The sequence below is a fragment of the Blennius ocellaris genome (assembly GCF_963422515.1).
Source record: "Blennius ocellaris genome assembly, chromosome: 2".
Classification (NCBI taxonomy): Eukaryota; Metazoa; Chordata; class Actinopteri; order Blenniiformes; family Blenniidae; genus Blennius; species Blennius ocellaris.
This window is the reverse complement of record NC_137651.1, coordinates 2,978,064-2,999,583: the sequence shown is the minus strand read 5'-3', so window position 1 is coordinate 2,999,583 and position 21,520 is coordinate 2,978,064. Positions and strand designations below refer to the sequence as shown.

At 43.0% G+C, this 21,520-nt stretch overlaps 1 protein-coding gene across 3 annotated transcripts in view; it reads left to right on the top strand.

Annotated features, from left to right (window-relative positions):
• The first annotated feature begins 1,305 nt into the window (after positions 1–1,305).
• prx (periaxin) overlaps positions 1,306–21,520 on the top strand; it is a 41,343-nt gene continuing 21,128 nt past the window's right edge. For 2 of the 3 annotated variants that reach the window (XM_080509040.1, XM_080509039.1), the window contains exons 1-3: positions 1,306–1,472; positions 17,034–17,141; positions 20,561–20,686. In XM_080509040.1, coding sequence (XP_080365166.1) covers positions 1,431–1,472; positions 17,034–17,141; positions 20,561–20,686 — 276 coding nt within the window. In that variant the 5' untranslated portion in view covers positions 1,306–1,430. Of the gene's footprint in view, positions 1,473–14,841; positions 14,898–17,033; positions 17,142–20,560; positions 20,687–21,520 lie in introns of all 3 variants that reach the window. The other variant, XM_080509041.1, reaches the window with a different exon arrangement.

Sequence of the window (21,520 nt, the reverse complement as noted above, 5' to 3'; positions counted from 1 at the left end):
CAGCTCTGGAAACCGAAATAAAAAATAGGTAAATCTACTCAAGAAAAATGGCTTTTATTGTTTAGGAAAAGATAAAAATGGAAAAAGGAAGAAAGAAGAACAATGTAAACCAAACAATTATTCCAAACAAAAACCCAAAATAAAAATGTCTAGTACAGCTCAAATGGCTTTAACAATTGGAAGCACACAACTGTAAACAGCTAAATGGCTAACGTAGGGAAAATCCTTTAAAAAGGGTCATTCATTTTTTTTTAAATAAATGGCCACGACAGCTAAAGATGTAATAATACATTGCATGTTATTTGTATATGACACTTCATGAATGCAACCTCAGTTTCTGTGTGTTTTGCAGCTACAGACATCTATTTACTTACTTACTTACTTGCTTCCTATATCATACTTTTTCTGAAACTATTAAAGTAATTCAAATACTTAAAAAAAAAGAAGCAACAAGGGATAAATCAGTATCATTTTCAACTTGCTTTGTTCTGATGCAGAGAAAAATCACAAGCTGACTTGAGACAGATATATCAATTATTATTATTATTATTATTTGTAAACATGCATTTTGAATGAATCGTTCAAGAAAAACATGAATTGAGACTGTGGCGCTAATTCTAATTTCTTTTTCTACCTTGTAAAATAACCAGTATTAGTCATCGATCACTGCGTTTCAGTCACTTCATGATATAACCTGCAATATGTATGTATTTTAAACTGTCTTTGTCTGAGTGTGCGTGATGATTTTGGCGACTGTCCAATCCTTCAATTTAAATATTAGGTGATAAAAAGTTAATGTGCTGGACTCTCGGGCTGGTCGTGCAAACTCAGCAGCAACCAGCTGGAACATAGTTGATGTGGAACATTATCCAGAGTGGAAAGACTGACCTCTGAGATTTCACTTTATGGCTTGTAGTAGAAGTTTTTAGAAATTATCCCTGACTCAATATTGCTGATTGGGCCAGGGCCTATTTGTATTTATTTTAGAAACACAGTTCTTGCCTTGATGTGATTGTCCTTGCAAAAGCAGTGCACTTTCTCTAAGTCGCCATCAGATCACTTTGATTTTAATTTCTTGTTTCTGTGTGTTGCATTACAGGCAGACACACACAGTCCAACACAGACAGTCACAAACTTTCTTATCTATCTTCTGTTTCCTCCTTTATCGCGGTTTGAGCGGCTCCGCCTCTGGCCGCCCTAATATGGGGGCATCTGTCTGCCCTGCGGCCAATCAGGCGACGGTGCAGAGATGCCCTGGTCCCGGGCCAGGCCGTGGTCTCAGTGAGGGGAGCAACAGACTGGCTGGTGACGAGGGGTGCGAAGGCTTTAGTCAGACTGAGAGGCAGACGGGGGGGGGGAAAGATTCAGTAAGAGTCAAAACAACACGTTGAGGAAAGCAGCTGAACGAGAAGCCGAGGCTGAAGTGCCGCATGCCTGTCACCTTTGACCCTCTGGAGGAGGCTGGACACAAGGTAGGCAGTGTGGACGTGCCGGGCCCATCATACCTGAGAGCTTTTGCGTCGCTGCCAATCGATCCGATGAGAAAGTAAAAAACAGATCGATTGTTTTTCCCCTTTATAGTCAACAGCTTGAATCTGGCGACGCCTGATTTCAATGCTAAACATCTTTACTGGTTGTTTTCTCTGGATCTGTGTAATTCTGTGGATCGTCCTGTTTTCTGAAGTGTGGTTTCCACACTCTGGGCTTGCTGGGCGCCGTGCAGGAGCAGCCCGCAGACCCTGCACTGCTGACTTTGGAGAGCATAACAATAGCACGCTGTTTAAATGCAAAGACACTTTTACTCAGACAGCTGCCGCTTGTGTTTATTCCAGCATGCCAGTTGCTGGTTACAAACACTCGAGTATTCACTGAGGTTGACGGGAACTATTTGCAGCGTGACTTGTCACTGTGCTCCAAGTTTATAAGAGTGTTTTGTAATGCGACCAGGGTCAAGTAACATTTAAAAAGGACTTAGAGCATTTATATAAGCAGACGGGGAAGCCAGATATGACTTTAAGTGATAACAAGTGACATAATGTGAACACCTATATTTAGCAACGCACAAATCTACTTTAAACAAATTTCTAAATTCAAGTTTACGATACTAACATGTTAATAAAAACTTTGTTCATTACATCATGTTTACCATGGTTTTTATAGCTTAATAACACATAACTTTGTGCATATTATTGTGAAAACTTGGAAAAACCTGTGATGTTGGTCACAATTTCCAACAAATTTATCGTTAAGTCCTCATTTATACCAATTATGTTTAATGAACAGCTTGTTTTGTTTGCAAGTGTTCAGAAAGTGCACTAACAATGCTTAGAGAAAATAAGAAACTTGAATTGCCACGAAAGGTACTCTCAGATGTGTTCAGAAGGATGTTATCTTCTTACTTCTTCATTATGTAGGAACAGTTTACGTCTTTTCTCCACTCCTGCCAACAAACGTACTTGATGACTGCAGGACACACAGGGACGTCGGAGCTGCGGGTGGGAGTGCGCGGTCATTTCAAATAGCCCCCCCCCCCCCCCCGTCTCAATGTTACACACCCGCGACAGCTGCAGTGTGATGGTCACAGGATCCATTTAGCCCCCGGTTCCAGCTTGCCCCTCAGCCTGGTATGCACGCCAGCTCAAAGTGGGTGCTGGAGTCCTGCAGCCGAAACACACCCGCCCAGCCGGGGAAGAGCACCAACGCATACGTACGTACGTGCCACCGTGTTACATAACGCACACACCGGTAACGTCAGGGCAACGTAGACGACAGTTTTCAAATCGGTCGGTCAGACTGGTTTGTTTAAGTGTGTTACTGACTGGGTGCTTTCTAACAGACTCAGGCCCCGTTTACACTGCAACGTTTCATGTGACAACACCTAATCTGTTAAAAAAGAAATGCTGCGTTTCCACCGCAGCAGCGGACACGCCGACAACGATGTGGTTAGTATGCCGGGCCATGGGAGGGCGCTGTTGCTTGTTTCTGTTATGAAACCACACAGACGTGTGTGCAGAGAACAATACGCTATAAATGTGATCGATCTTAACAGAACCCGACATTCTTATGGACTGATGATTAATCGGATGCAAGCAGGGCTGAGTCTCAATTATTAAACTACCGATATGGACGTTAAAACTAGAATACGGACCGTGAGTCATACCACTACATGGGCCGCCATGTTTTTTTTACTCCAGCATGAGCAGCAGGAACTATTTACTTTGGGGAAAGATGAGCATGCGCAGTAACAGGCTCCATAGCCTCTGGCTCCATAGCCTCTGGCAGTCTCAGTCTCTTTGGGGAAAGTGCTCGTTGGCTAGAAACTGCAGAACAACTTGGCAAGTCGGTTGATTAACCAATTCGAAACGGTCGTCCTTGCCCTTGTAACCAGTCGCCTGGACGACTGTAATTCACTTTATTTTGGCCTGAGCCAGTCCTCGATTCAGCGCCTTCAGATGGTACAAAATGCAGCTGCACGACTGCTCTCAGGAGCATCACGATATGACCACATCACTCCTGTGCTGGCATCTCTTCATTGGCTACCTGTTGAATTTAGAATACATTTTAAAATCCTCTTGTTTGTTTTTAAATGTCTAAATGGATTAGCTCCTCCTTATTTGTCAGAGTTGATTTCCTTGCACACTCCTGTCCGAGCTCTGAGGTCCGCTGAACACTATCTTCTAGACCATCCCAGGCCTAAGCGTAAGAGCAGAGGGGACCGAGCCTTCGCTGTAGCCGGCCATAAATTGTGGAATTCTCTCCCTTTACATATCAGAACTGCTACATCTTTGGAGAGTTTCAAGCGCCCGCTGAAGACTCACTTTTTTGCACTGGCCTTCGGCACGAGCTGAGCTGAGCATTTTTCTCATGTTGATTTAATTTTTTCTATTTGTATTAAATGTTGATTGTTTTATTTTATGGATCTGTACAGCACTTTGGGGCAGTGGCTGCTGTTTGTAAATGTGCTCTAGAAATAAATTTGACCTTGACCTTGACCTTGATAGAGACTCGATTCCCCATCTCCACCTGTCCACATGCTGTCCACCTCTTCATTAAACCTGCTCCAGGTGATCAGGTTATGAGTCAAGGTGTATATGCAAGGATTTCTGTCATTTTTTAGGCGTAAACTAATTTTTCATTTCATCCCAAAACTACTATCTATGTTTTTAATAATATAATAAGATTCAATTGGAGGACCAAGTCTATGAAGGGGAATAGTTTGTTTTGTGACCTGGCAACATTAAAACTTTGGAATTGATGAGGTAGAAACTTGACTTATTTCCACTTATCTTACAAAAAAAAAGAAAAAAACAGCAAATGTCACTGATGCTGATCACACATTTGAAGTTGTGATAGTATAAAATTCTACACAATTGGATTCAGATTGATTTGTATGGCAGTCAAGTTCATTCTTATTATATATTTGATGTACACAGAGTTTTGAAGATGCACAGTGGTGCAGTGGGACTTAGTACTCTCACCTCACAGGTTTGAATCCAAGTTGGAGCGTCAGGTTTGAAGCATTTCAGTGAGTTCGGTGCATGAAATTAAGTAGCTTAAGACAGACTTTCATGAAATTCTACAGAAATTGTAGTGAATTAAAAAAAAAAAAAATGTGATGGTCCTGCAAAATGTGTGTAAATTTAAAAATCAGCAGGTCAAGCGCTGGCTGTCTGATTTGTGCGAACGTTCAGTGATGGATGGCGAGAGCAGCTTCCTGGCGACAAACTTTTGGGTGGTGGTTGCTGAGCAGAGTGGGCGCAATTTTAGACCAGCGTTTACCGGGTCAAGTAGGGTCGAGGGTGTGGAGAGACCTGCCGAGGAAACACCGTTTGACGTACGTTCGGGGGTGAACTTCCCTCGGCCGGCTGGGAGCGTTTTTACAAGAAAAGGAGACACATGACTGGAGTCAGCGCCTCATTCCAAATGTGGGATTCAGCTTAAATGCGCTTTATGGTTCATAATTCAGTACATAATGTTTGTTTTTACACCTTTAAATGACCTGAGTTGTGTGGAGAGTGAATCTATCAGAAATATCTCTGTTTCCTGTTTACATGGAGGCGTTTCCCGTCCAGAGGCTGCAGACGCCTGCGGGTGTGCCGTGTTTTGTCCATCTGATGTCCGTAATGGGCAGGAAGGTCGCCGGGATCTATCGCTCTCATCTCAGACGGGTCGGACGTTATGTCAGCAGCAGAGCAGCAGCAGTAGAACACCAGCAGTAGAACAGCAGCAGTAGAGCAGCAGCAGTAGAACAGCAGCAGTAGAACAACAGCAGCAGCAGAGCAGCAGCAGTAGAACAGCAGCAGCAGAGCAGCAGCAGTAGAACAGCAGCAGTAGAGCAGCAGCAGTAGAGCAGCAGCAGTAGAACAGCAGCAGCAGAGTAGCAGCAGTCGAGCAGCAGCAGCAGAGCAGCAGCAGTAGAACAGCAGCAGTAGAGCAGCAGCAGTAGAACAGTAGCAGCAGAGCAGCAGCAGTAGAACAGCAGCAGTAGAGCAGCAGCAGTAGAACAGCAGCAGCAGAGCAGCAGCAGTCGAGCAGCAGCAGCAGAGCAGCGGCAGAGCAGCAGCAGCAGAGCAGCAGCAGTAGAGCAGCAGCAGCAGAGCAGCAGCAGAGCAGCAGCAGTAGAACAGCAGCAGCAGAGCAGCAGTAGAGCAGCAGCAGTAGAACAGCAGCAGCAGAGCAGCAGTAGAGCAGCAGCAGTAGAACAGCAGCAGCAGAGTAGCAGCAGTCGAGCAGCAGCAGCAGAGCAGCGGCAGAGCAGCAGCAGCAGAGCAGCAGCAGTAGAACAGCAGCAGTAGAGCAGCAGCAGTAGAACAGTAGCAGCAGAGCAGCAGCAGTAGAGCAGCAGCAGCAGTAGAGCAGCAGTAGAACAGCAGAAGCAGAGCAGCAGTAGAGCAGCAGCAGCAGAGCAGTAGTAGAGCAGCAGTAGCAGAGCAGCAGTAGAGCAGTAGCAGAGCAGCAGTAGAGCAGCAGTCGAGCAGCAGCAGAGCAGCAACAGTAGAACAGCAGCAGCAGTAGAGCAGCAGTAGAACAGCAGCAGCAGCAGAGCAGCAGCAGCAGAGCAGCAGCAGCAGAGCAGCAGCAGTAGAACAGCAGCAGTAGAACAGCAGCAGTAGAACAGCAGCAGCAGAGTAGCAGCAGTCGAGCAGCAGCAGCAGAGCAGCGGCAGAGCAGCAGCAGCAGAGCAGCAGCAGTAGAGCAGCAGCAGTAGAACAGTAGCAGCAGAGCAGCAGCAGTAGAACAGCAGCAGTAGAGCAGCAGCAGTAGAACAGTAGCAGCAGAGCAGCAGCAGTAGAACAGCAGCAGCAGAGCAGCAGCAGTCGAGCAGCAGCAGCAGAGCAGCAGCAGTAGAGCAGCAGCAGCAGAGCAGCAGCAGAGCAGCAGCAGTAGAGCAGCAGCAGTAGAACAGCAGCAGCAGAGTAGCAGCAGTCGAGCAGCAGCAGCAGAGCAGCGGCAGAGCAGCAGCAGCAGAGCAGCAGCAGTAGAGCAGCAGCAGCAGAGCAGCAGCAGTAGAACAGCAGCAGCAGAGTAGCAGCAGTCGAGCAGCAGCAGCAGAGCAGCGGCAGAGCAGCAGCAGTAGAACAGCAGCAGTAGAGCAGCAGCAGTAGAACAGCAGCAGCAGAGCAGCAGCAGTAGAACAGCAGCAGTAGAGCAGCAGCAGCAGAGTAGCAGCAGTCGAGCAGCAGCAGCAGAGCAGCGGCAGAGCAGCAGCAGCAGAGCAGCAGCAGTAGAGCAGCAGCAGCAGCAGAGCAGCAGCAGAGCAGCAGCAGTAGAGCAGCAGCAGCAGAGCAGCAGCAGAGCAGCAGCAGTAGAGCAGCAGCGGCAGAGCAGCAGCAGCAGAGCAGCAGCAGTAGAGCAGCAGCAGCAGTAGAACAGCAGCAGTAGAGCAGCAGCAGCAGAGCAGCAGCAGCAGTAGAGCAGCAGCAGCAGAGCAGCAGCAGAGCAGCAGCAGTAGAGCAGCAGTCACACTCCCGAAATCTGGAGCTCAGAGGCAATGCTTTACGTCTCAGGCCATGTGGGAACAAAACAGGCTGTCAGCAGCGTGTCCTCTTAGAGCCATCTGCCATTTTCTTTTTGTTTTTGGGATCATTCAGTTAAAGTATCGATCAACGCAGAACAATCAACACCTAACTATCCACTTTTCCCCAAAAACAGTTTTAATCTACAGTTGTATAAAACATTTATTATATAATCAAGCTTAACCAGGATGCAATTGAAGGTTTATACTTCCCATTGTTTAACAATAACAATAACAATTATTCTCTATTATGGATTAATTATATTGTCATTCAGTTCACTTCTTATCTGAGCATCCTGAGCCACACTAACTCATGTGGCATCAGTAAATATCAACCTACATTATCCTATCTTATTCTAGCTTATCTTATATCTTATATATTTTAGGTTGTCTCAGCTTGGTTTAGCTTATCGTCCTTTAACTTATATAGCTTGCCTTGCCTTGCGTTTATCATATCTGGACTTAAATAAGTTGTCTAAACACAACTTATTTCGGCTTATTCTAGCTTAGTATTGCTTTTCTTTACTTGTCTTAAGTTATCCTAAATTATCTTAGCTTATGTTATTCTATCTGGGCTTAGTTTTTTTTTTTTAGCTTATGTAAGCCTTTAGAGTTCTGTCTCGGAGTCCCTGTCAGATTATAGAACTTCCACGTCTTGAGAACAACTGGAACAGATCAGTGTTATGCAGAAGCATCAGTCCAGTTCACTGAGTCGTGGTTCCCATGAAGATACAGTGTTACAATCTGATTCACAATTTTAATGAATGTTCCTCCTCTTCACTTTTGTCTTGATACTACAACTGATTTCACTTCCCCATCTCTGCTTGCACTTTTCAGAAAGTATTTTGCTAGTTCTAAACTTCTGTTTGATTTTGCATTCGGCCTCTGTTTGGGCCTTTTGAAGTATTTACAACCAGTCGGATGTCGGTAAAAGAAGCAGCTTCACTCCTCTGGACTTGTGATGGTGCTAAAATGACATCCAATAAGGTTTTACCTGCAGTTATGACAAAAGGCTTGCACTATTTCCTCTGACAGTGAACTCTTATGTAAGAGCATGAGGAGATGTTTTTCTGGTCTATAAGTGGCTGCTGCTGCTGCTGAGTAGAAATAAACGACAAAAACAGGCCTCAGCTGTCCGTCATGTGCTGCAACGCTGCTTCACCTCATTATGTCAAAGAAATGTTATCAACCTTTGAAAGGACGGAGGCTTGTTTTCTTTGGGCTGGACACCTGATGCGCAAATCCATCCATTACGGAGCCAACTATAACATCATTAACTTGCACCACTCCGTTGGGCCTAAAGCAGCCACACAAGAGGATTACAGCTCCCGGCTCGCTTTCACGAGGGTCAAAGGAGAGAAGTCACTGGAGGACAGCCAGAAAATATTCAACTCATTTCACAACATCGGTGTGAGGAATCGCAGCGATCAGCCGCACTTCAAAAGTCAAAAATCTCTGCTTCAGCTGATTTCCTCACAATTGTCGTTCTGCGGTTTCCATAGTGACAGTGTCATTGTCACTGCGACAAACAGACAGAGGACCAGACAGGGTGCAGTGTGAGACTTCAGGCTGATTGTCTCAAGAAGTCCAGGTGCAGAAGTTTAGATGAGGTTATTCAAGGATCATCATGGACATAGCGTTACACGTGTTGACATGTAGTGGTACAATAATCCGTTCCCAAGGCCCGGTCAACGCCACAAATATAAATAGTGAAGAAGGAAATAGAATCAAATAGATGTAAAATGCAAAAATCAAAATACAAAGGTAAATCTAAAATCAGCACTTGTGTCTTCTTTTCTTAGAAGTGTGGATGGAAGAAATAGAAATAGTGTTGTGGTTAACTTTAATTCATTTAAGTTTAATTAGCAGTGCAGTAGGTGCTCCTCTCATATTATTTGGTTCCCAGCTGACATAGATCCAGATATTAGATTTAGATTTTACTTTCAATAAATCTTTGTGTTTTCAATCTTACATGTTTCAGGCCTCTGAGTGTCCTCTTCAGTGAGGAGCTGGTCTGTGACAGTCTCTGACTGAATGGAGCTGAGGAAACTTTACTTTTTACTACACCTTGTAATTACAGTCTTCCAAAAGTGAATCTTTTACCTTCATAAATGTATTTATTCGTCTGCTTGTTTGTTTGTTTTTATGGAGGAGTTCTGTTAAATCGATTGGTTTTAGGGCACAATAAGGCAGAATGGGGCAGGACGGAGAATGACAAACTGTCATCTCATGCAATGACAGTGTCACATAATTTCTGTACGCCTCCGGTACCTTTGTCAAAACAATAGAGGAAGCAAACCTGAATCTGTTGTTTTGGTTGCATTTCTGTACGGAGAACCGAGCTTGTCACAAAAGAAGACTTTCTGCAGAGCTGTAGCTTGTAGCGGTGTCATTTCTGCCACAACATAAGACCACAGATTTTACGCCAAAGGTTAAAGAAATCATCAGGATTGCCTATATTTCGTCTGGAAAAGCCTAGTTGACACCAAGTCCGGCTGCCGTGTGAGCAACATTTGGCTGTCTTTGTATATTATCTCCGTTGGGGATATTTTGGAGAATTGAACACTTCGCGTTGGCCAAGTTGTAGATTATTGATCTGTTTTCGTGGCGTCGATGGGACTTTGTGCATTTGAAGCTCGTGCAGTGCCGTGCAGCCTTCCCAGCAGGAGGTTTGTTTTCTTGCCTATTGAGTCTCTTGAATGTTTTCTTTGGTTTTGACTGGCTGTGTTGCTCTGCTGCTCAGTACAAAGAGCTTTGATCAGGTTTGGGGTCTGCACGCTCATCTCGGCTCAGGCAGTCGGGTGTAACTGTCAAACATGTGAAAACACCTGGTGAGGCTCGGCGTGGAGCGCGTGCACCTCTGACGTCGATGTGTGCTGCTGCAAGAACAAAAGTCACTTCACAATCAACTTATTTACCTTTTATCATACCTTTTTCTTTTTTTTAGTTTTCGATGACACAGTCTTCTCACAAACCCGGGGGACTTTTCTTTATCCCAGAGTTATTTACTCTCGTGAAGGTGGATTGTTTTCAACACGTCAAAAAGAAAAACAACTTGTCTTTTGCTTCCTGGAGCTCAGCAGCGGGACTAAAGGGACTGGGACACAGTGTACAAGCAGCTCTGGAGAAAACTACTACAACTATTCTGAAACGTGTGCGATTGCAATTCCTGAGCACACTTCTTTCTACTTGATGGGGAATTGAACCAAATCTTATTTAACCAGACAATCTATAAAAGCAGTGAGAATATCTCCAGTTAGTGTTTGGTTGGGGGTTTATCTGTGTGGACTTTGCATAGTCTTCCTCTGATTTCCTTCTGAACCTGTGTTTGACGTCGTTGGTGACTCTATGTTGTGTATTTCATACACGTAACCTTTCTTTGCACATACTGAAAATACACTCTCGCTCACAGCCATTGCATCAATATAACAGACAGTACTTAAAGACGTCTGTGTTTTGCATGGGTTTTAAGGATAGATTCTGGTTTTCTAGAGGGGAAAAGGGAAAATATATTTTCTTCATGGCTCCACACTTGTGCAGCAGGGTCGTGGTCCGACCCGATCGGGGCCATCAACAGGCATGTGGAGGCCTGCAGATGTGAGTTGGATCTATAATAAGACTGGGCTGTGAGGCATTTCAAATCTTCACCTCCTCCTCCTCCTCCTCCTCCTCCTCCTCCTCCTCCTCACTCCATTCCTCACTCCATTCCTCAGCTCGATCCAGGGTGTGCCACCTCCTCCACCTGCTGCCGTCCGTCTGCTGCACAGAGCTGCAGTTTTTAAAGCTGCTGCCAGGTGCAAACTTAGACAAGTCCCATGATCCACAGCATGTTTGTTGTTTTTTTGTTTTTTTAAGACTGTTCCAACAGTTCATCCTGTCACACATCAGGTCATCGTCAATGAAAATCCTGTCTATTGAAATCATAACAACGACTTTGTGCTAATAAAAGTGCTTTGTGTACATTTAGTTCAAGGACGATAAGCAGCATCACTCTCCTTTAATCAAAAGGCTTTAAACTCAAGTCATAAACCCAAGTATCTGAAAGTATGTGGCCATCAATTCAGACGGAAAGAGAAAACATAATTCTCAGATCCCAAGTCTTCATGTATGTCCAGGAAAATATAATTTCGCCAAATGAACTGGCTTCAGTTCAAGGTTTATTTCTGCTAATAAAAAAAGAAAAGAAAAAAGAAGAAGAAGCTTCTTCCTTTCCCACCGTGTGACATCTCTGCCAGCATTGAGGGGAGTGAACCATTGGCATCACATCTTGACACAATGTCAGAGATATAAATAAAATTAAAATTGAATTTTGAGTGTATCTCCCTCGTATGAAGTACGCTCAAACCCTGTTCTATGCCAGTAATGCCTGCTGTCTCTTCTCCTCTGAGGCGGATACACTGACGGCTCAGCTGCACTGAATGTGTGTTATGTGTTCCTGTGACCTGCCAGACACCAGATACCTCCAACACACCCAAACAGGAACGACATCCATGCTGACACTACACACACACACACACACACACACACACACACACACATACAAACACATTTAGCAGAGCTCAGGCAGTTAAAAAAGTGGCCACATGAAGGCCAGACTGTGAGGAATGAGATTACTGGGGGGGGCCACGGTGACAGAAAGTGATTCCTCAACCTGCCGAGTTGTTCTGTTGATGGACTTACAACAAATGTGATTCTTTTGATAAGTCAGTGGTTGCTATTATAACGAGGTTTTTTGAAATACCAACTAGACACTGAAGAGCCAAAATGTGGTCAAACTCACCTTCAGTTAACTATTAATTATATCAGAACGATCACGGTGTATTAATATCAACAACGTCGTTAAACATGGAGTTCCTCCAGGCTCTGTATTGGGACTGTGGTTGTTCATTCTCAATTTGGTACCGTTGCCTTTGATTTGTAATTATTTATGTCTGTTTTTTTATCATTCAGATGTTGACCAACTTCACCTGTTGCTGTTAGGAGATTTTTTTTTATCTACAAGTGTATTATTTTTGAACACTTGTGATGGTTGGACCTGCCGAACTGAATCCCCTGAATAATCTACTCTATTTTCAAATGATTTTGTTATCATTCATTGCAAAGATTGAAAAATATATATATTTTTTGATGTAATATTGTTATTTGATGCTTATATAAAGTTGGCAACTAAAGTAACTAAAAATCTTAGACCTAGTCTGTACTTTCCAGATGCTAATGTCCAAATCCATGCTGTTATCACACTTATGCTCCAGCCATAGTGGGTAAATAATTGCACATTACCACTGCCGGCTTCTCTCTATTGGCTACATGATCAAGTGAGAGAAAAATCCCATATAAGCGTTGCACGGCTGCTCTGGATGATCTTTTAAACCCCGATATGCCGACTCATAGTTTGTGTACAGGGTCGTTCGCTCCTTTTCAATATCTCAAAGGTCAGATATAAAGCTGTAGGAGGTCTTCTGGTGCTGATGAGGGTTTTTTTTTTAAAGTGGAGCCAAAGACCCACTCCATTTTTTTCATTTGTTTGTTTGACTGACATCGTACAAGGTAGTAAAAATACAGTCAATACAGTCATAAATATAAAACACAGAGGCAATGGGAATAGGTTAGGAACAGTTAAATGAACTGAAAGTGTAAAACAAGCTGTGATGACGATTCTACATGCTCAGCAGGTCAGCGGCGCCTCGGGGAGCTGCTGCAGCTCTGCCTCGTTTTGGTTTATTAATTTAGATGCAAGTAGCATGATGTTTGTAGTGGTTGTGTTTACACAGAGGCACTCTGTATCTTTTTCCTGAGCTTAATTGACTGAGTATAGTGGAAAATGCTCACGATACACCATTATCGTTTTCACTCTTTTCACTCTTTTCACTCTCTTCACTGTTTGTTTTGTTCAGTTTCACTTTATGTAGATGGTAATGCTGCATCCTATCAAAAACTATTGTGTCTTGGAAAAAAAAAAAAAGGAGGCCCTCTCGTCATCATCAATATAGTGTTTCTGCATAAATTGAAGACTGTCAGTCTTCAAGTAAAGCGGAGGTGCAGGGGCATCAACTGTGGATAAGAACCCATAGGTCCATATAGTACCTGCATAATATCTCAACCACATGTGACATCTGAGCATCCAGGATTCTCAAGCATACTTACCGTCTATGTCCAGTTCATGATTATTGCACTAGGTCGGGAGCGAAGACCTTCTTTAATGGAGGATATAAGAGTGCTGTCTTGAAAAAGGAAAAAAAAGCTCAATCAAAGTGAATCTTTTTTGTGGTAAAGCACAATAACATACAGTGTATTTAATTGGGACACATACTCATTCATTTTGTTGACCTTGCCCATCACGATTCATGAAAAGTACAAAAGTCCTGATAGGAGATGGAAAGACAAAGTGTGAATGTCAGTGTCCCACATTGTTCAAATTCAACGATCACCCAGTAGTTTTCAGGCACCACCTGTGGAAGAAAAGCCAGCGACATACAAAAGACATACGGCTTTGGGTTCTCACAACCTTGACAGACAGAATAAATACACTTCTATGTTTTTGGTATGTATCCATCTTCAGAGTCAGACTGTCAATAGATTGGTGTATTTATTGTATTGGTGAATAAATTATTGTGAAGCTTGGCCATGAAGGAATCTGGAAGTCAGATTGAGCATTTTAAAGTGGATTCTGAAAACACACTGTACATCCTTAGTTTGGAAATGTATTGCATTGACAGTATTCTGAACCAAACGCAGGCAAATGAGAGCCGTGTGATGAAATGAATGCATGTGTAAACAGTCCTTGTGACCACCTGCTGGCATCGCTTTTGCCTCCTGAATGATGGTGACGCTCGTTAGAAACGCTTGCAGGGTCGGTTTGTGGTTCCCTGAGCCAAGTGTGGCTCAGAGTCTAAAGCTGGATGTCTTTTACTCACAAGGCTGGCATTTCAATTCCGATCTCCATCTGTGGCTCTGAGTTGAAGTGCAAAACACTAAACCTTGAATTTCTCCCGATAGCATCTGGCATCTAGATTTATAGCCTTCACCATGAGTCTGTATGTCTGTGTGTATGTGTGTGTGTGTGTGTGTGTGTGTGTGTGTGTGTGTGTGTGTGTGTGTGTGTGTGTGTGTGTGTGTGTGTGTGTGTGTGTGTGTGTGTGTGTGTGTGTGTGTGTGTGTGTGTGTGTGTGTGTGTGTGTGTGTGTGTGTGAGATCATGAAAAGTACCGCGACTATTCAGCTCCTCTCTCATTTACTTCGGTTCTGCTTTTCACCTTGCAGCGATTGAATCGCAGTCCTGACACTTATTGTTCTGAGGTAATAGTTAAGGTCTGTCATTTTTCTGAAAGTGTGAATGGAGACACAGGTTGGGCTCTGCCAGCCGCTGCAGCTGAATATCTGAGACCAGGGAAAGAATGCGAGGGCTGTCAGGAGCTTGAGACTGCCAGGTCTGCCGCCATATCAGACCCTTTAACTCCACATGCTCAGGCCTGATGTGAATACCTGACATGACGTTTCCTCAGCAGTGCTACTGGGGAGTACTTGCTTTTAAAAGACGTTTGGATGTCATGTCACAAGTGGCTGGTGACTTTACTTCATGTGAACGATACTTTATGTCGTCAAACTTTCTCTACTGACACGGCTTCATGGAAAATGTATGATTATCTTCATCACTACTGTTGTTGTACATGTACGTCTGCAGGATTTTAATTTTTTTAAGTACATGATATGGCTTTCTGATTTTATATTCCAGTCTTAATTATGCTTGACAGGATTGTAACACGCCCTGTAAAATCTGATTCTTACGTTCTTGCAATAACCTGTGGTGGTGCTTTGCTCTTGTTTCAGACTCTGACAGAGATCAAGAGGACAGCCATGTTTTCAACCAAACCAGAGATCCAGCCGTAAGAAACCTGAGTTCTTCTTCGATTTCACACCAACCAACCATGTTAGGATCAATACTGTTAAACCAGCTGGCTGTTTCGGGAAAAAGACTGACAGCGTAGGATTAGCTCCAGGATTCACTGCATTCAATTTGTCTAAGTGGTTGGTCCTGTATCAATCACCAAACTTACAAGTTTTCCTTATAATTTGAATAGAATTCCGATTCATTCTTTATCATTTGAGAATATTTTGGTTACTTTGAGGTCTTTTGGGTGTTTCTAGATCGGTCTGGTATCGATGGTGTTTGATAAGATGTTCAATGTCAGCTTGTAAATGGGTTTTTAGAAACATAAACTCAGAATCCATGTCTTTGGCACGTATCACACACAAACACACTACAAGCGTCAATAATTAGACACGAGTTCAGTGAGGTGATTGTTTTAATATAAATTCAGTTCAATAACTAAAGGATCACGATGTAATATTTTCTTGGAGGCACAACAGTGTATTTCCCCGGGATATTATGGTCCTCTAATGAAATCCATATCATTTTATTCCTGCATTATTACATTTCACGAAGTGAGCTGTGTGTCGCTTTTAATGATGTTCTTCCTCTTCATGAACAGGGAGCTAATTTGTTCCAGCTTTAAGCTTTTGTTTACTGGCTCAGAAACGTGCACGCAAGTTTCATTATTTTGCAACAGCAGTTGATTGGATTATTGAGCGTAAAATATGATTGCTAATAGAAAATCGTGTTCTTTGGGGTAAAAATAGCAACAACATGGTTTTCCTGGAGGAATATTTGTCGCACGCGTCCATGTCACAGGCATTCAGCCTACAGTGCTTCCAGGAAATTTAGAGGTCGGAGGTCACATGAGTTTGTTTTGACAAGTTATCTCTGCAAGAGGTTGTGGAACAAATAGAGGAAGAAGATGTGGAAAGACGAGGTATGACATGTTTCCTCCTGAAAGGAGGTGAAAAGCGAGGGAACGTGAATCCGGTTCAGTTTGGATGAATCCGAACAAAGTAAATGAAACAAAGGGAAGAGCCAAGATAACTCGGAGATAACAAGAGCTTCGAGGAGATTTATAATTAGATCAAATGTAATAAAGGAGGCCACTGAGAGTTTAATCCATAGCTGAATTTATATTCACAGGAGATAACAAATGTTTTATTTATCCCTTCAGCTTTCCTTAAAGCTCCCTCCTGAAAGAGTCTGCTACGGCAGGAGAATTCAAATCCAGCAACAGAACCGGCAGCCATCTGGGGAAATTATAGGGGTTCAGCTTCTGTAGCAGTTTCACACTGCCGCTGCATTCTGACAGTTCAGAGTGAAATCAATAACCACTTCATATTTATACTTTTGGATCCTAAACTGCAGTCTTTAAGAACCACATTCACATGTAAAATGAACGGTCAAAGGAACGTGACATGCATGCAGAGCGTCACGCAAGTACTTGTTTTTTAATTGAGGCTATAGAAAGTTTACTCCGGTGTCTTGGGGTCTTATTAGCAAGAACATTTTTAGGAGGACTCTGGCATCAGCCGCAGATTTGGACAAGCTGCAGAAGTAATGCAGTGATTGATTTTTTTGCAAAATGATGCCTTGTGGTTGCAACACATGAGGGCACCCAGCTGCACCTCCACGTCAGAGTCAACAGGTTGCCACTAGAAACGGATGGAGTTGAGATGAATTCCCCAAGTGGAGGAGTTCATAATGTATATTAATCCTCTAACAGGAGAACACTGAGCAGATTAATGAAAGCAATGTCAAGAAAACCTTTAAAACTGACCACAAGTACTTTGACCTTATGGGCTCCATTTATGGGCATCGACCAGCAACAGCATGAAAGATAGACTGAGAAGGAAGGATGGATGGACGGATGGATGGATGAAGTCATAAATGCTTATTTACTGATGTTATATTGTGACTGAAGCTGTGGTTGTCCTTTGACAAGTTTTTTTTTTTTTTTATCTGGTAAGTAGTTTTAGAAAAGCAGCGGCTGAAATTCCCCAAAACATCACATCCTTTCAATCCCCCCACCGGAGTTTCCCACCGGCTGCAACACGGAGCGGCTCCGGAGGCTCAAGGTGTCTTATTAGTTGAGTTGAAGGGTTAAAGCATCACCGTCCCCCGTCGTCTCTTCTGCTGGCAGGTAAAAGACAAGAGGCGGTCGCCCCCCTCTGCCAGATCCCCCTCAGCTCCACAACGCAACCCCCACCACAGCGGCTCCACAGACGAACAGGAGAGCCCCGAGAGAGTGGTGAGACACACACACACACACACACACACACACACACACACACACACACACACACACACACACACACACACACACACACACACACACACACACACACACACACACACACACACAGTTCATATTCATTTACTGCATCATGACCAAAGTTAATACAACCCATGTCCGACTTTTAAACGTGTCTTCAAACTCTTCTTTCAAAACGAATTGGAGTTTCTCGGCAATATTTTGAACATTTATGCAGTTCTGGCATCAGAAAGCGACTTCGTTTTAGGAGCAATGTCACTGGTCAATCTATCAAAATAATGATATATTCCAGATGTCCATGCTATTACCAAATCATAGAATTCTCTCAAGTAATTGATCCATAGTTTTTCTCTTTCTCTGCAACCCCTGATTACCTCGAAGCAAAGGTGTGCGGACATCATGTGGGAATCTATGATTTGTCAAACCATGATTGCGAAGCCAAACACCGGCAGGCACGCCCACTCTATCCAACATATAATTAATAGCCTTCAAAATGAATGCAATGGGGAATTTCCTGTCTGCTCTCGATTTGCATCTTGTGCTTTTCTTCGATTTGGACAACCTCAAAATGGGCTTATATATATGAGACAAATAAAGGATTCTTCTACTTTATGATTAGATGTGGTGAATGAATTCTGCTTTGGACAGAGTGGCGTTTAAGTTGAAAGCTCACCTGTTCACACCAGTGTTACTCTTGTGAGAGGAGATCTAAAGAGAGCCTGACAGGTGTTTATGGCAAAAGCCTTTCAGCTGTGTGACGGTACCCCCAACAGGTGACAGTCATAGAATTCACTTTACATCTACCTGGATTGGACTCTTGCGAACTTCCGCTGTAATGTACGGAGCCCCGAAAAGGGACATCGGAAGAAAAAAATTAAAAATACGTCTTTCTCGTGCGCACGCAAAAGCTTCACGTGCCAAAAACAGCTCGGCTGCCAGAATCGGCAGATATAATTTGCACATCCCGCTAACTTTGTTAATAAAAGAGCCAGGTGGTTCAGGTAGGCTGCAGGTAAAAAGAAGGATCTGGGATGGGGTGTGCTAATTCTGGCAGGATACATACTGAAGCAGAATGATAGAATTTGCACCCGTCTATATATTTCTTGCAGTAAAAGAGACACATGGCTCATACATAGCTTTCTTTTTTTTTTTTACCAACAGTATCAAGAGTAAATAAATTGTTTAACTAGGCACTCGGTCTTTGTCTTGGGAGACATATTCTGGCAGACTTCTGAGTTTTGCAGTCTGGCAGACAGTAACGTTTTTTCACGGTGACACTTGCTGTCCATCTTTTGTAAATAGCTAAAAGTCAGCCACGCGTGTGTTCAAACAACTGTCTAGTTGACGTCACAAAATGGAAACAATTGTGAAACAAAAACAAAACGTTTTCACAGTGACCGATTGACAATGTTATCTTTGTTTTGAAAATAATGGGTATCAATGATAACATGAATGCACTGTAAGCGACGTCTTGCAATCGCAATCATAATCAATAATTGAATGAGTGATGACCAATGCATGCGTGTGAATGTACAACTGGGAACTACAAATGAATTGCCCCTTGTGGGATAAATAAAGGTGTCTGAATCAGTAACTTTTATTTGCGATTATGAATATAACCACATCACAAAAACTGTACTGACAGGGAAATGTAGATCTATACTGTTTAATGTAAAGGAAAATTATCTTATACAGGATTTGATAGTAGCCGACATACATCCAAAACAATACAGAGTGAATTAGACTGTTAATATCTGACTTTTTTTAATATGGTTCAACAGAACGTGGCTCAAAGTGCAACATAACCATGATGTGGAACTTCATGGGAAAGAATAACAAGGAAACGAAGACGATCACTGTTTCTTTCAGTAATGCTTATATTCAGCATTGATAATGTGGATGCCATAAAAAACACATGAATGACGTGATAAACAACGCACTGGTTGTTACTCCTCATTGTTTCAGATACAAACACTGTCACTGATGTACGTGAAACTGAAAGAAAGATACGTTTTTTTAATTTTTTCTTCCGATGTCCTTTGAGGGGCTCCGTAGTAATGCGCCTAATCTGGATCAAGCACAATTGTTCGGACAGTGACCTCATGGCCCTCAAAGTTTCAACTGCATTCAGAAAGTGTTTACAAGCGACATCGTTATTTGGATATATTTAGCCAGGAAGAGTCAGCGTTGTGACTGACTGTCTGACCCAAGCAGCCGGCAGCTCCCATACAAATCAGACCACAATAGCTCTGCACTGATCCGCTGAGGTCATTGTTCGCCACATAAACAACCTTTCATTTCTCCCCGACTCAGCACAAACGCCCGTCATGACCTTTTTCATGCGGCAGGTGATCACCAGCTGCCAGACGCAAACTCAACAACAACACAAATAAAACCCATCTGAGTTTGTCGAAGCCAAAAGTGTTCACTTGTTCAGCAGCCCAGAGGGATGAAAGCAGAACATTTGCTACCATTACAGATTTTATGGAACTTGGCTGCTTCTGGTTGTCGTAAAACAGTGACCTCTACTGGCTTCAGAGTCAAGATCCGGAGGAGCCGTTTCTTTCAAAGACCCGTTCAAAAGACTGGCACTTTGTTATACTCATATTTTTTTAGAAGTCAACGACAGGCAACTTGTTTTTTGTTTTTTTTTATCAAGGAAGCAATTACTTGTAGTGGTAACAAGATATGATATGTATTCAAATAATTCACATTTTCACATCCCACCTATTTATACACTATTGGTGGAAATGATTCCGAAATATTGATTATGATTTAATTCAGCTTGAGTTTTCATTGTAAACGTTCCATAAGGTGGTGCCATATCATTGTGCTTTGACAGTGAGATCACTATTCTCTATGTTCTCTCGCCTTAGTGACATTATTAAAAACGACGCAGGCTAAAGATAACTTCCATCCATTGTGTCCTCCCCAGAAAGGTGCATCGACATCCTGATACGTGTCCTTTGACTCTGGCTCTATTTATGTTAGGATATTTTGGTTTTTCATCGCAATAATGTCCTGACTGGTTCTCCCCTCACTCCTCCTCTTCCAAGTTAACTGCGCATGACATAGCTGCGGTCATGGGAATGGAGCGTGCTCTTCAGTTAGAAGAGCCATTCAGACGACTGACTCTTTTGCAAATGTCACATCTCTTGTACAGATAGTCTCAATCAGTGGTTTTCAACCCTGGTGATCCCGATGTCCTGCGTGTTTTAGATGTTTTCCTGCTTCAACACACCAGAACCTATTGATGGAATCACCCCCAAACCACTCACTGCAATGAAGGGTGCTGCAGTTGAGAGAGACCTGAAACATGCAGGAGAGCAGAACATTCTGGAGAGCACTTTTGTCAAAACCTCCATCTTGATCCAACCACCCGTCTGCTTTTCCAGGTGCAGAAGGAGAAGCTCCATGCCGAGCTGAAGCAGGTGTTGAGTCAGAAGAGAAGTCATCTGAGAGAGTCGACCTGCCAACTGGCACAACCAGAGATGGACCCGGAACCGGCAGAGGAACAGAAAGTAAGACGGAAAATTACTCTAATGTATTTATTTATTTATTTATGTGTTGTATCTAGTGTCCAGGGACCAGCGGTGGTGAGCGGATGCAGTCAAACGTAGTTTCTACTTCGGTAACTGAACCCCAGTCAGAAGAGCAGTTCATCAACTGTGAAGCTTTTGGCTAAAGCTTCAGCCAAGGTGTCATTGAACAGGTTGCTTGGTCAACAAATCCCCTTTCTGGAGCCGTTCAGGAGCGGCGGAGCTTTGGGCTAAAGCTCCAGTTCCAAACTCCTCCAAACATTTCTCTCTTACACCACCTTCTCGCTGCTCTCTTTCTCAGCTTGTCCAAAACACACACGCCTCTTCAACTGCACCTCACTCCTGCTCACCTCAAGGATCCTTATCATCCAATCAGCAGCAAGCAAGCGACAAGCAGGACCACAGACATCTCTCCACGCAGACAACTCAGATTTAACATTTGTTTTACAAAATAAACAAAATGAAATACATGAAACATTCAAATAAACCTTTACCCATTTCATACATTGTTAACAAACCCACTTTAAAAAAAAATGTTTTATCCCTTTTTAATATACTTTTAACTATTTATCCAATTATTTATCATGGGCACATTTATTAATATGTTAATATTTATTGATATTTTTCACTGGGCTACAAATGGATTTTAAAAAAGAGGGCGAATGGACAAATAACCAGACAGTTGATTCTGTTGGAAGAAGACATATAAAAGTATAACACAGAAAAGAAAATAGGGAGACAAAAAAATTATAATTTATGTAACGCAAAAGGTGAATGAACAGTTTGCAGACTGAGCGGTTTTACCTGCCTCTTTAT